Source organism: Lepidochelys kempii, chromosome 8 (assembly GCF_965140285.1).
Source record: "Lepidochelys kempii isolate rLepKem1 chromosome 8, rLepKem1.hap1, whole genome shotgun sequence".
Lineage (NCBI taxonomy): Eukaryota > Metazoa > Chordata > Testudines > Cheloniidae > Lepidochelys > Lepidochelys kempii.
Genome location: NC_136387.1, coordinates 29,954,702 through 29,969,699, shown reverse-complemented (window position 1 = coordinate 29,969,699; position 14,998 = coordinate 29,954,702). Strand labels below are relative to the sequence as shown.

The following is a 14,998-nucleotide window of genomic DNA, read 5'->3' as shown; positions in this document are numbered from 1 at the left end:
ACTGTGGTGAGTATAGCCTAAGAAAAACCACAAAAATGAAACTCCAGTGGACAAAAGTGAAGCAAAAAGCTGTAGTGGGAAACATTATTAGATCAATCACTTTGTTAAGAGCTTTGTGAGAAAACCTTATTCCTTGTAGATTCCTAAAGAGATGTTAGGATACTGCTACTGAAATGAAGTTTATTGAATAAGCCCATCCACTGTTCTGAACATGTCTTCTAGCAGAAATGGAGTAACAATGGAAATGTAGTATGTGAAATACTACCCGTGTCGGATTGTACTAGCCTGAACAATCATGGAACAGAGTCAGTGTTGATATAAGCAGTTACCATTCCAAAGGAAGGCAATGGAACAGTTTATATGCTGAACATTCGGCATGTTCTAAGTAACTTGGAGAAGATGATTTGACATCCTAGCCATGTTGGGGCACACAGCACATGTTTATATCCCACCTGTAGAAAAGGATGGACTGGGTCTTTAACAGGGATCTAATAGAATTTGGTCCCATTTACAAACAAACTAATTGTTCTACAGCCTTCATTTGTTTGTTTCTTTCAGACTAGCATTTTCAAAACTTCTGTTGAAACAGTGAAAGCATGTTGTGACTGGATCCCCCAGCGCAGCTGTAATGGGAGTGTGAAGGGGACCTTACTGAAACCTAATGCCTTGGCCAGATTCTGTAGTGATTTATGGTCCCTTTATACCATGCTGGTGGCAGAATTAGGGTCATTATCTAGGTTTTAAATGCCCAGCTGAGTTCCCCTTGGATGAGAGGTGCAGTTGAATGTGCTCTGCTCATCCGCAACGGACCAGAGTGTTCATTAAGAGCCTTACACCAGTGGCACAATTTATTACTGCCCAGCACCAGTTCTGAGTGGCACTAAGGCTGGTCTTTAAAATCAGAGAAATGGCTGAGCTGTTCCCCTATACAAGCATACACTACTGCCAAACAGAAATCTGGTACAGGAAAGACTCTTATCTGTTAACCCAGTGCTACATTGCTTAGGATGGTTATCTTCTCTAACCAATGATTAACCCTAAACAGGGCTAACACATTTTGTTTTGTTTTGTTTATGAAGCTAAAATTCTTGTCCAGGCTGTCACTATCTTTCATCTTGATTACAGCAACATCTTCTTCTCTGGCCTTGACAAATACAGTCTTGTCCTGCTCATATCCATTCAGCATACTACTGTAGAGCTCATTTTTCTAGCCCATTGCTTTGACCATGTCACCCCTCTCTTTGTATCCCTCCACTGTGCCCCCTTCTCTACTGCATTACACATAAACTACTTGTCTTCACTTTCATAGCCTTTCATACCCGATTGCCATCCTATCTATCGTTTCAGTCTGGAAAAATTGACTCCTGCCTCTGATTAGCTAATGATACCAGCCTCGGTTGCCCACTTGTTAAATTTTCAAACAAGCCTTGCTGTGCTTTTTTCCATGCTGCTTCTTCTACTTGGGAGATGCTCTCTGTAAATAATTTCAAAGCCACCTCATTGTTCAATTCCTCCTTAAAACTCTCCTTTGCCATGATGCCTGCTAAAAGCTTGACAACACTTAGAGTACTGTTGAGCTGATAACATGGCCTATCATGCTGACCAATCTTGTCACATTATTTTCTTGAATTCCCCCATCTGTCTGTGTCCATCTGTTCTCCCTTATCTTAAACTGCAGTTGTAAGCTCTTTGGATCAGGAACCATTTTTGTGTTCTGTGTTTGTACAATGCCAATCACAATGGGTTCATGGTGATCAGGGCTCCCAAATGCTCGGATAATACAAATAAATAACAATAATAATGAAATAAGTAATAAAGTGCTTATTACACTGAAAAAATCTAACTTTTTTCAAGAAATTCCTATTTACAAATAATCTGTCATCCCCCCCCCCCCCATATCTTTACAGAGACATCAGCAAGAATCAAGTATCTGACATTGCTCCTGATGCATTCCATGGCTTGAAATCACTCACCTCGTTGTAAGTAGAGCTGAATGAGTTGTTTGGGGAGAATCTGAATGTAAAAAAGATAGAGTAAGTGGTGGCTGGTGATGCTTTGTTTCTGTGCACAATCATCAACTAGTGTGAAGAACCTAATCTTTCGTAAATGAGAAATTGATCGTGCAGACTTGAAGAGGGAACAGTTTACAGTTTGAATGAGTGTATTCTTTTTGTAACTGTGTTGTATATGGTTATGTAGGTTTATTGCCCACCTTGTCTTGGTGTCCAAAAGTCAAAGTCACTTTTCTGTGGTGCTTTTATAAAGATCTTGGGGGGGGAAACCTTTTCTACACCAGCGCCCTCTTCCATTTTCTCAGCAGCATTCAGATTCTGTTTTCCTTTTTTCAAATTACAAAATGAAGGACCTCAGCCAATCAAGAAAATGTTTTTATTTCTGACCTGTAAGTACTATTTTTATCAACAAGGTACATAGACTAAAATATTACTTCCTACAAAAACCAAATGTGGAAAACAGAATCTCGATAACTAATATTTTCTTTTTTGAAAACCGAAACTGTTCATGGTCTCCAGCTGAGTTTGAATATTTCTGAATTTTAGCCAGCTTACACCACTAGTTCTATTTAAGTTCTGTTTTAAAAGCTTGTAATAACAAAGACGAGACAATACAAGGTCATTTGCTGCAAAGGAAAATGAACCAAAGGCAAAGTGTTGGGAAGAAGTCCTGGTCGGAAGAGGAGTTTAAAGCTTTGGAATAGCATTACCTGAGTTAATATGAAATATGGTTTAAGCCAATTTAGATTAATTTGGAATAGAGACCACTAGCCTAGCCATTATGGAGTTGGCTTAAACACAGTTTATGCACTTTACAAATGCTGCTATCACTGCATTTTCTGGGTGCCGAACAGCATTAGTAAATAACCTGTGTAACTTTTTGATCAATGCAAATATAGAAAGACTTATCAGCGTTCAACTATATACTGTATTAAGCCCTTGAAGCAGAATACTAAAAGATGGGCTTTATCCTGTTTCCTAAATACACCTGGTAGAATGCCAAATACCATTATTTATTGAATAATTTATGGATTTTAGGTATCAGAGGGATAGCCGTGTTAGTCTGGATCTGTAAAAGTGGCAAAGAGTCCTGTGGCACCCACAGAAAGCTTATGCTCCAATACGTCTGTGAGTCTATAAGGTGCCACAGGACTCTTTGCCGCTTTTATGGATTTTAGTATTCTGTTGCCAGTCAACCTGCTATAGATCTGGTCAGATCCCACACAAGTGTTAGCAAATGATTCATTGAAAAAAAGGGATGTTCACTGAATAATGTAATTTGGCACGGTACTAGACTAGCACTGTTCAACAGGCTTGTGCTCTAGGCAAACAGATAGAGTCGACTTTCAGAGTCAAGGCACCTCCACTGCTAATGCCCTGCCAAGCTGAAAGGCATTCAAGTTTAGGTAGAATTGACACAAGCCCACAAGTTGGCCTCAGCGGCTGGGGTGGCACACTGGGGTACAGGAGGGAAGCCAGAACCAAAACCATGCTCGAATGCATCAATAACACTTCAACTTCCCCCAGAACCAGTAAGGGGACTAGGAATTCTTTGGCTTGTCATCCAAAACTCTGTTTAAACCAAATGAGCCTTAACTGGTTTAAAACTGTTCCAGACCAGTTCAGGTAAAGTATAGATGAGGCCTAAAACTCTAGTAGTACATAAAGGAGATAGGGATAGTTTTGGCCAGAAGCAGCAAAAGGAGGATAAAAGGAGGGAAGTTGCCTATAGCAGGGTCTTTCGTCATCCAGTGTTGGACACTGCCTCTGCCTCAGTTTGCCTCCATCTGTAGCCAAACCAACCACTACCTCTGGTGGTCTAATTGCTGTCCCCTTGCAGGAACTGAATGATTTACACACAGGTAGTTAAACTTTTCTGCTTCTCCACCCCGTTATAATTATTAAATATAGCACACCGGGTAACAAACCACTCAAGCTGTTGTTCAGCCTGTCGGCACTGGGTGCCGGCAACACACAGGTAGTTAAATTCAAAACTAGAAATTCCTGGGCTCCTCCTGGAGGCTCACTAGTCTATTATACACCTCCTGGGCACTCAACTCTCTCTTAAGGTTTTGCTCCTGCTATTCTTCACAGGTCACTGCAGTCAGGCCTTTCCATCTGGTTGGTAGGGAGTGCTGATTTCCTACCCATGGGTCTCTTCTGGCTCCCTTACAGATACCTCCCTGCTGGTAGAAAAGGGGTACTTGTGGCACCTTAGAGACTTAACAAATTTATTTGAGCATAAGCTTTTGTGAGCTATAGCTCACTTCATCGGATGCATGTAGTGGAAAATACAGTGGGGAGATTTTATATACACAGAGAACATGAAACAATGGGTGTTACCATACACACTGTAAGAAAGGTGATCAGGTAAGGTGAACTATTACCAGCAGGAGAATGGGGGTGGGGGAGAGAAACCTTTTGTAGTGATAATGAAGGTGGGCCATTTCCAGCAGTTGACAAGAATCTCTGAGGAACAATGCGGGTGGGAGGGAGTAAACATGGGGAAATAGTTTTACTTTATGTAATGACAATCCATTCCCAGTCTTTATTCAAGCCTAAGTTAATTGTATCCAGTTTGCAAATTAATTCCAATTCAGCAGTCTTTGGTTGGAATCTGTTTTTGAAGGTTTTTTGTTGAAGAATTGCCACTTTTAGGTCTGTAATCGAGTGACCAAAGAGACTGAAGTGTTCTCTGACTAGTTTTTGAATGGTATAATTCTTGACGTCTGATTTGTGTCCATTAATTCTTTTACGTAGAGACTGTCCAGTTTTACCAATGTACATGGCAGAGGGGCATTGCTGGCACATGATGGCATATATCACATTGGTAGATGTGCAAGTGAACAAGCCTCTGATAGTGTGGCTGATGTGATTAGGCCCTATGATGGTGTCCCCTGAATAGATATGTGGACACAGTTGGCAACGGGCTTTGTTGCAAAGATAGGTTCCTGGGTTAGAAAGAGACTCCAAGGAGAGACTGCTGAATTGGAATTAATTGCAAACTGGATTGCAAACCCATTGTTCTCTTTGTATATAAAATCTCCCCACTGTATTTTCCACTGCATGCATCCAATGAAGTGAGCTGTAGCTCAAGAAAGCTTATGCTCAAATAAATTTGTTAGTCTCTAAGGTACCACAAGTACTCCTTTTCTTTTTGTGGATACAGACTAACACGGCTCCTACTCTGAAATCTGCTCCCTGCTGATGTACCTTCTCCTTAACCTTGTTTCTGTGCATCAGGTTCTAGCTCTGTCTGAGCTGGGAAGCTCACCAGGCCCACTCCAGAATCTGGGCATTTTTAGAAAGATTTCCCTCAGGTCTTTCCTTGAACTTGATCTTCCTCCATGATGGAACTGGCTCCCTCTTATAGGAAGTCCTAACCCTAGGCTATTAATATCTGATGCATGGTCACCTGAGCCAGACACTAGCCCAGGCCCATCAACTGGGAGGCCGATAACTAGGCATAGGTGGGGCTGAAGTCAACTCCCCTTAAAGGGCCAGTCCCCATCCTATGGCACTACCAAATGGAGCAGAACAAGAGGGAACATGTTAGGGGCTTATTCCTTGACCCGCTTACTTCCCTGGTCCTTCTTGTATGAACAGAGAGCAACAATTCCCAAAGTCCAAAGGTGCAAACAATTCGATATTTACTGGGGTGAACTTCCAGCAAGCATGATTCCAGTTTCCTTCCTCAGTGTCCCCCTTCCCAGCTCTGACACCACAGAGTCTTATGTCCCTGTTCCCATTCCCCCCTTAGCAAAACATGATTCCAATTTCCCCACCCCCATTCCCTCCTTACTTCCTGATTGACTGCAAACTATATAGTAAAACTTGAGTTCTGCTTAGCTATACCTTAACCAATCATTTTACTGAAATTTAACTTACCAATCCTAACATATTGTAACATGATTAGCCAACCAATTATATCCCACCACCTTAATTATTTTACACCCAGCAAAATTTATTATACAGCAGACAGAAACAATCACAGAACCAGACAGAGACCATGCAAATAAACAATAGCAAAGTGGGAACTATAATGACAAAACAATACAGAAGTGAAGATTTTACAACTACATCTATAAAGACATAAGGGTTTCCCAGCTGTGTCTATTGATAAGTGAGTTCTTACCGAACAGAAAACTATCAAACTAAATTTCCATTTACATCTTCTAGGCTCTTCCTTTTCTCTGGAGGTGTCAAGGTTCCTCCCCCACTCTGAACTCTAGGGTACAGATGTGGGGACCTGCATGAAAAAAACCTCCTAAGCTTATCTTTACCAGCTTAGGTCAAAACTTCCCCAAGGTACAAAATATTCCCCCCGTTGTCCTTGGACTGGCCGCTACCACCACCAAACTAATACTGGTTACTGGGGAAGAGCTGTTTGGACGCGTCCTTCCCCCCAAAATACTTCCCAAAACCTTGCACCCCACTTCCTGGACAAGGTTTGGTAAAAAGCCTCACCAATTTGCCTAGGTGACTACAGACCCAGACCCTTGGATCTTAAGAACAATGAACAATCCTCCCAACACTTGCACCCCCCCTTCCCTGGGAAATGTTGGATAAAAAGCCTCACCAATTTGCATAGGTGACCACAGACCCAAACCCTTGGATCTGAGAACAATGAAAAAGCATTCAGTGTTTTACAAGAAGACTTTTAATAAAAAATAGAAGTAAATAGAAATAAAGAAATCCCCCCTGTAAAATCAGGATGGTAGATATCTTACAGGGTAATTAGATTCAAAAACATAGAGAACCCCTCTAGGCAAAACCTTAAGTTACAAAAAAGATACACAGACAGAAATAGTTATTCTATTCAGCACAATTCTTTTCTCAGCCATTTAAAGAAATCATAATCTAACACATACCTAGCTAGATTACTTACTAAAAGTTCTAAGGCTCCATTCCTGGTCTATCCCTGGCAGAAACCAGCATACAGACCGACACAGACCCTTTGTTTCTCTCCCTCCTCCCAGCTTTTGAAAGTATCTTGTCTCCTCATTGGTCATTTTGGTCAGGTGCCAGCGAGGTTACCTTTAGCTTCTTAACCCTTTACAGGTGAGAGGAGCTTTCCCCTGGCCAGGAGGGATTTCAAAGGGGTTTACCCTTCCCTTTATATTTATGACAGGAGGTCATAGATCAGATCACCTTTCTAACAGCCCCAGATTGCCTTATTTCAGTGTGACTAGTTTGGAATGTGAGGATGTGACCGGTCGCTTCCTAGCTTATGGCTGCCTCTGCTATTTAGCCAAAGATCTTAGCCTAAGAACAGGACCTCAGACTGTCACTGTAAGAGAGAGCCTGTAAACAGGCAGACTGTGATTTTGATTCTTTCCTTTATACCTCTATAACTAGGTAAGTGATAAGAATACACCTAAATTCTTAAAGTATAGACCTTTGCAGACAGGCCTGAATATCTGTTACACCTAAATTCTTAAAGTATAGGCCTTTGCAGACAGGACTGAATATCCGTATCTTAACAGAACAATATACAATTCACTCACTTTTTTTTAAGTGGTCCATTATTTTTGGAGCCCTGGTGGCCCAGTGACATTATTCAGCTCCATTTTCTGATTGTCTACAGTGCATTGTCTTAGCATTGTCGTGAGCTGTGAAGTGAGCTGTAGCTCACGAAAGCTTATGCTCAAATAAATTGGTTAGTCTCTAAGGTGCCACAAGTACTCCTTTTCTTTTTGCGAATACAGACTAACACAGCTGTTACTCTGAAACCTGTCTTAGCCGAGTAATTTTTCTTATCTTTATATTGAATGTGATTAGGTTGTCTGATAAGAATATTTGCTGACATTGAGATTAAATCTGCATATGGTACAGGTGGTCTTGTAGCTTTCAGAGTTAAAACCATGATAAAGGAAGGAGACAAACTAATGCAGAAATGAAAGTAGGCAACTTTGTGCCCATTCAAAAAAACACCACTGTTTGAATTCTTTTCCTTTTCTTCCACAGCCCCCATTGTCTGCTCCTTCTTAGCTGACTGCACTTCAGGTGCTCTCTCTACTTCCAGGAGAGTGAAAGTGCCTATCTGCAAGGCTGTCAAGAATGTTTTTCTAACAACTGACCAGTGGATGCCCCTTATATAGTAGCTTACCCAATCCAAACTCTCCTGTAATTAGTTGAGTGGCACAAGGCCTCAGTGATGAGGCAGGGTACTCTTCCCACCACAGTTAGAGTAGAATAGAAGAAAACAGGTGTGCAGTAGTTTTCTAAACATAGGGATGCTAATTACAGCAGCAGATGCACACGCTACACAAAATCCAATCTCTTAAACGTGACTAGTGGCCCATGCACTACAGGGCCACCAGACTTTTTCTTAAAAAAATAAAAAATCCTTTTCAAACAAGAAATCTCCTAGTGCTCAATCTAAAACTGATTATAACATCCCAGCTCCTTAGAACAGCACTTCCTGCCTTGGCAGTGAATTCTTTAGCACAAACCAAGAGGGAGAAGAGCTTATCCAGTATAAGGCCCCAAGCTCCTTCCATTGCCAGCATGTCCTGTAAAAAGGAAATTAAGTAGCTGGTTTCTCCTAACCCATGTGTTCAGCAGAAGTTTGCTCTCCAGCCATGTCTGGAATCAGTCTTCGCAGTAAGGATGTTTTTCTTCTTGAAAGAAAATCTAGGGAATACATGGAAAAGGGGAGCTCTGACCCCTGCCTCAACTCCATTTAGAGTTAGTTATTGGAGCCCAGAATCAGGGAGAATAAATCTAGTTTGTTAAAGAGCATTGACTTTACCCTGAAGCGTCTCCATTCTTCCCCATGGCACTTTGTTCTGCCACATAAAATTGCTCTCAGCCTATGGTCTGTCGGTCACTGATTGTCCATGCTTCTGGTAGTTTACGGAGTTGTTTTTTTTACAGTGGTGAATCCTCCTGTCAGTCTTCAAGCTATGAAGCTTTCTGCTACAATAGTTGTAGTAGAGTTCAGAGTTCCCTTGGAGTTTCCAGAAACTTATTTGATCACCAGCTGCACTTTAAAAAAAAGGCTCACCAAAAACAAACACATTCCTGCAGGCTCATGTCAGAAGACTTCTTGTTCTCTTGCCTCCATAATACTATCCTAATATTACTTTTTGTGTGTGAGAGAGAGGCCAGATAATGTTGTTGTAGGGAAGACTTGGAAGCATAATTGATTGATTGGAAGGGGCTCCACTGTCTCAATGTTAAGCAAACATTTGAAAACCTCTAGGTTAGTAATATATTAGATTTATAACCTGTATAACTAGAGTATTATTTTGCCTTTATTAGATAACTGTTAATAAAATACAAGTTTCATACACAAGGCTGGAAATTGTGGATAAGTTGAGAACACTTTCCTGTTTCTACTGTTTCAGCTGTCACATGGACTTTCTGAAGTAAATTATTTTTTGGTTCATCCAGTGAAACATTTGGCTTAATTATCAGAGAGGGGATTGGATGAGGGATTAGTGTCTGCTTATTGTACATAGTACCAAAGGTACAGGAGGATTCTGGGAGCCAGTAGACTTTCTGCACTTTTAATTCGGCTGTTCGAGTTCTGAAGACCTTATCCAGACAGTCTGGAGACATTTTGTGTGATGCAGCAAAGCAGCCTAAACCCTTCACTTGTGAAAGAGTAGATTTCAGAACTGTGTAAAATGAGAAATCCTTCCCCATCTGAATTAGGCTCACAAGTGATTGATCAGTTTAGATCAGCTGGCATACAGACTAGTTTTAGTGTTTGGCATGTCATTCATATTTTACATCATCACATGTTGTATGATGATTTATCTCGTGTCATTCTGGGCTAAAACGCTATCTATTTAAATAAATGTTGAATCTATTTTAGAGTAACAAATTGCAGCCAGTATTTTTACCTTGATTTGTTTGGCCTAATTGTTATGCAGAAATATGAAATGCCGTACAAAAAAAAAGTGTACATTTTCCTAAAATATCAGAAATGTAATGCTGCTATTACCCACAGTCCTTGCTGCTGTTTTGAGAGCTCTTATTCCTGTTGAACCTATGCCATTGTCCTCATAATTTTGGAAACGTAATTCTTCATAAGAAGAATCATTTTCACAGTCTGAAAGGTAGTTAAAAGGCTTTTGAGGGCTGAAGAAGCCATTGCCCAGAGTCTTGATTTGACACTTCACTAAGAATGTTATAACCAAGCCAAAATAAAGGAACTATTAGCTGGAAAACATATGGTACAGACTAAAGGATTCAACAGTGGGCTTTTATACCCAGCAAGTTCTGGGTCAACTTTCAGGAGAAAAGCTTTATGTTCTGGGACTCTGACTCAACTGAGCAAGTTGCAACTAAGGCTTGTGGGAATGCATGCAGAAGTGTCAGAGAATAGAGGGAAATACGCACCCATTTTTTCAGGTACTTGAAAAGCAGACAACTAAACCTTGATGATTATGGAAGGCCTATAATATATTATGCTGATCATGTAATCCCAAATTCCTTAATCTTGTGATTGTTAAAGGGGTTCATAATGTCTAGAGATTGTAGTAAAGCCATTAGTGTCCTCCAGGTCCAAGATCCTGCCAGTGCAGGATTGTTTAATGTTTAATATTTTCTAGTGTTCAGTATATTCTAATGGTAGGTATGAACTGGTGCTTCCACCACTTACATCATATGATTAGTCCAGAAGCTGAGACTCCATCCTGTGGGGAGAATTTTCATTATTTCTGTCTAATTATTTTATCTAATCTATCAATATTTAATCAGAGTGTCAGCAACTGTGTTATTTTGGCACCAGTTTATTTGAGTCAAATTAACCTCTAAAATAGCGTGTTCTGCTAAACTTTTCTTCAAGTTTAATGGCATCTCTTGGCAGACACCTTTAATATAAGAGCATAAAAGTGTGTGACCAAACAATATGAACCAGACAAGCATGGTACATTTGAAGGCATTTCTGATCTCTTTAATTAGGGTTTTTGTTTGCTTGTTGTGTTTCTTGCTATGAAGATCTAACAAGACAAGCTACTTTATTTGGAATAGTGAAGGAACAACAAGGTTCACTTTCTGTAATGCATCATTTGCTACATATAATAAAGGGAAAAGAATATGTAAAAAAATACTCCTTTTTTCAGTTCTCTGAATCCAAGTAATTAGTTAGATCAGTTAAATAAATTGGCCTGTTTCTAGAGCACTTTCAATGTCCATGAACAGCTGAATATAACTGTGGGACTTTTATTTTATTGTTTTAGTGAAAAATCTCTTCATCAGTTTAACAAGGCGATTCTCCCAGGCTTCTGCTCTAATGTTTGCATTGCAGCGGGCAGTTTGGGTTTTTCATGCACTGTTCTTATCAATGTTTGGAAGGTTGACGACAGTCTGGAAATTGCTGCTAGCTAAAATCCACCCAATCTGCCCGATGCTTTGCAGAATTGCAGAATGTGGGTCGCAGCCACCCTGAAAGCATTTAGCTGTGAACTGGCAGGCTGACGGCTCTACATGCTATTAAGAATAGAGCCCTCAGATGCATCAACTATACGTATGCCAGACAACTCGCTAACATTAGGAAGCAACCTGTAGTATTGTGAAAACTTTGCTTGACTCAAGTAGATAGTAAATGATTCTTCAGTATTAATTATTCTGGCATTAGAAGAAACAGGCTTGTCAGAAGTACCAGGGATGAGCGGAATACAACTTATGCACTGGACGCTCTTGTACATAGGATTGTGTGTTTGTTTTCATGGCTCTCATCTACATCCAGATTGGTATCTGTCTTGAACAGAGACCACCGCTGTGGGTATGTATAGTTGGAAGAGAGGGAAGGGAGCAGCAGGGAAGAGAGGAAGCAGTCTTGCGGTCCCTTTTAACTCTTTCACTCATTTTTAAATTTCAAATCAACAGCATGAAGATCAGAGTACTGCAGATGTAGTTCAGCCAGAAATCTTCTTGCTCCTCCTCCTACCGCAAGGGGAGATGGTATCTGTAAATCTCTTCCTTTACCTGGCACTAAACAACAAGTATATAAATCCCTACAAAGCCATCCTTTTATTCTTCCAAATAGCCTGTGAAGCAAATGAAGCATTAATGAGACTCAGAGGGAAAAAAATAAAGGTAGAAGTGTCTTTGTTGATTCACTAATTGTCAGATAGAGCCACTTCCTTTGTTTACTTTGTTTTATTGTGTATTTTACTTGGTATGACTGTAATTTTAATGCAAAATTTTCAGACGTTTGCTTTTCAGACGTGTGATTTTCAGACGTTGAGGGATGCAATAATATATACATTTATGTACCAAATTTGCACACATACCTTGAAAACTGCATGCATTAAAAGTAGAAATGACCAATGTTCAAGCTAGGGAAGCAAATGCACATGCATTTTACAGCTTTTATTTCTGTAGCTAAACCTCCAAAAATAGGCCCCTTGTTGCTAAAGACATCTTTGAGAGTATGTGGAATCATTGAAATGATCAGCTGGGTCTTCCTGGGTACTTTCTGGTGTGTTTTTCTGACTTAAATTCTGGTATTCCAGAAACACTGCTGTGTGTGTGCATTTGTACCGGAGAGGCAGGAAGATGAAAGGTTGGGGATATGGTAATGGGGTGTGAGATTGGCCGGTATGGAGATGCATCTCCCATAAGTAACTGCTAGCAGCAGTACTTTCAGGCGTGCCATTGACAGTGTATCAAAGGCAAAATATCTTTGGAGTGTAGACCTGACAACAGCCAGGCAGACGTGGGCATCTGAACACTTGCCTGTCTCAAACATAATCAAAGCAGCTTCTGCATAAATGTTCCCAGGCTCTCAATTAGAAACAATAAATGGAAATGTGGGATGTAGGAAAATAAGATGCAATGTCATGTGCTTCCCTTGCGTTTCTCCGCTGCTGCATAGGAAGGTTTGACTTCCACTGTGACATGGTGGGCAGACAATGACATTAGTTAATTTGGCTCAGTGTAGCATTGAACATTTAATATGAATTACAAATGGGTGCCTGAGCTATCATACTGACTTTTGTTTAGTCAGTTATTTGTTCAAATGTTAATGTGCCACACACGTGCAGGCCCCATTACACTAGGAAATGTTTGTTTTCTTCTTATGGCTTCTACAAATCTAAAGTTTTGTTTTATTATAAAAGTTTTTTAAACAATTTCTAAAAATAGACAACATCTAATAGTTTCAAAGATTTCAAATTGAAGAGAGCATTGAATTTCACAACTTTGCTTCTTTTAAATAAACACCAGTGACAAATTACTTCAGACACATTATTCCAAGGTTCCTTTGGATAGCAACCCAAGTAACAGATGTGTCAGGTGTTGAGGTTGAGAATGGTGTAATATAGCCTCAAAGATGAGGGTAATTAGCAGGAAGGGCAATGCTATCACAATGGCCATTGATCTGTGGTGGAGATTTTCACTGCTTTCCACAGCTGTATGTTTGGCTTGGGTTGAGGGAAACCCTTTGGAACTTTTCTGATATTACTGCAGTATTAGTGCACCTGGCACTTTGCAGTGAACCAGTTTGTACAAAGTAACTCCCATCTATGCGCCCAAATTGCTTCTCAGTTTCATAATTTAATCATTTTTGTTGTTGTGAAATATTCATATATCCTTATTTTCTCCTCTTGGGCTCCATTGCACTTACTGGGTCAGGCTGAGATTGCAACTGGTGGGGGCAGAATACCTCCTGAAATGCTGCTTGTGTGACATTCTATACACAATTCAGCTGTCATAAGACGTTCAGATGTCATCCAGACAGGGTCCTTTAACATGTACACATCCCTGGTTCGTATGTCCAGATTGTTAGGAATTAACAGTGCAACATCACCATGCTGAATTCTATACTTTTTGCATCGTGAACAGAGGGTCTCGATGGTTAAAACATTTCATACAGGGAGAAAGGAAAAAAGTCAGGCTGAAAAATAGTGAAATACAGTTTTTGGAGAATGTCCAGTTTCTGCATTAAAAATGCTTTTCAGCACCAGACAAAGTCTGAATCATAACAACTCATTGAATACCATGTGCCCTCCTGAAAAGAAAATGAGATCAGTAGTTAAATTAAATGGCTACAGATCGTGGTCATGGTGCATGAGATCAATAAAAATGATAATTCACAGAGGGATGAGAGGATAGTAGGCTGGACTGTTACTTACTATTCTTTTGTTTCCCCGTATCTTTCAGAGTGCTCTATGGAAATAAGATCACTGAGATTCCCAAAGGCCTTTTCGATGGGCTTGTCTCTCTGCAGTTGCTGTGAGTATGAGCTCTTCTTTTACTGTTATTCAGCCTAACCAGATTTTTAGTTTTTTCAGCTTCTAGTTTTAACTTCAGAAAATCCCTTGTTGGCCCATCACCTTATGCACTGAAAATTCATTGAGACACTTCACTGACTAGGATAGCAATGGGGTGAAGAGGAGAAAAAGAAAAAAGGTGAGTGTGATTTTTACAGCTCAGTAACTGTAGCAGGCAGCTGATACAGTAGATTAAGTTTGCGGGAGGAAGAGGAAGAACACATTAAATCTAAGAGGGGAAGTATCTTCTTGGTGAATTTATGAAGAAACTCAAGATCTGAAAGTCACCACCAAATGCCAGTAAGATGATGCCAGTTGATCATTTTTATACTACTTTTCATATTTTCCATTCATCCATGACATATATGGGTGAATGTGTAGATCCTCACTGACAATCATGTTGCAGATAGCCTGTGCTTGTAAGGAAAATAGTAATATTTAAGGATATTGCAATTACCTGCAGTGTCTAGTTCCATATCTTTATTATTTTTATTACATTGATTGTGGCTCCATTTGAATACAAATGGTCTCAGTCCTGTGCCTTAGTATATTTACATAGTCAAGTAGTTTAAGAGATGCAGATTTGGTTTGCACTAAAACAGTGTCATGATCTGAGGAAAAATCTACTCTAGACTATAAATATATTCATTTTTCATTAACCCACTGGGGAAAAATAGAGATGGGACAGAATTAAAATCCCAAGCCTTTTTCACTTTGTGGGAACAAAATTTAGCACCTTGAACCTGTTTTGGGAGA

At 40.0% G+C, this 14,998-nt stretch overlaps 1 protein-coding gene across 2 annotated transcripts in view; it reads left to right on the top strand.

Moving 5' to 3' along the window:
* Nucleotides 1-14,998, top strand: part of SLIT3 (slit guidance ligand 3) — an 801,478-nt gene that overhangs the window by 568,860 nt on the left and 217,620 nt on the right. For both annotated transcript variants that reach the window (XM_073355953.2, XM_073355954.1), the window contains 2 exons: nucleotides 1,908-1,979; nucleotides 14,133-14,204. In XM_073355953.2, coding sequence (XP_073212054.1) covers nucleotides 1,908-1,979; nucleotides 14,133-14,204 — 144 coding nt within the window. The remainder of the gene's footprint in view (nucleotides 1-1,907; nucleotides 1,980-14,132; nucleotides 14,205-14,998) is intronic.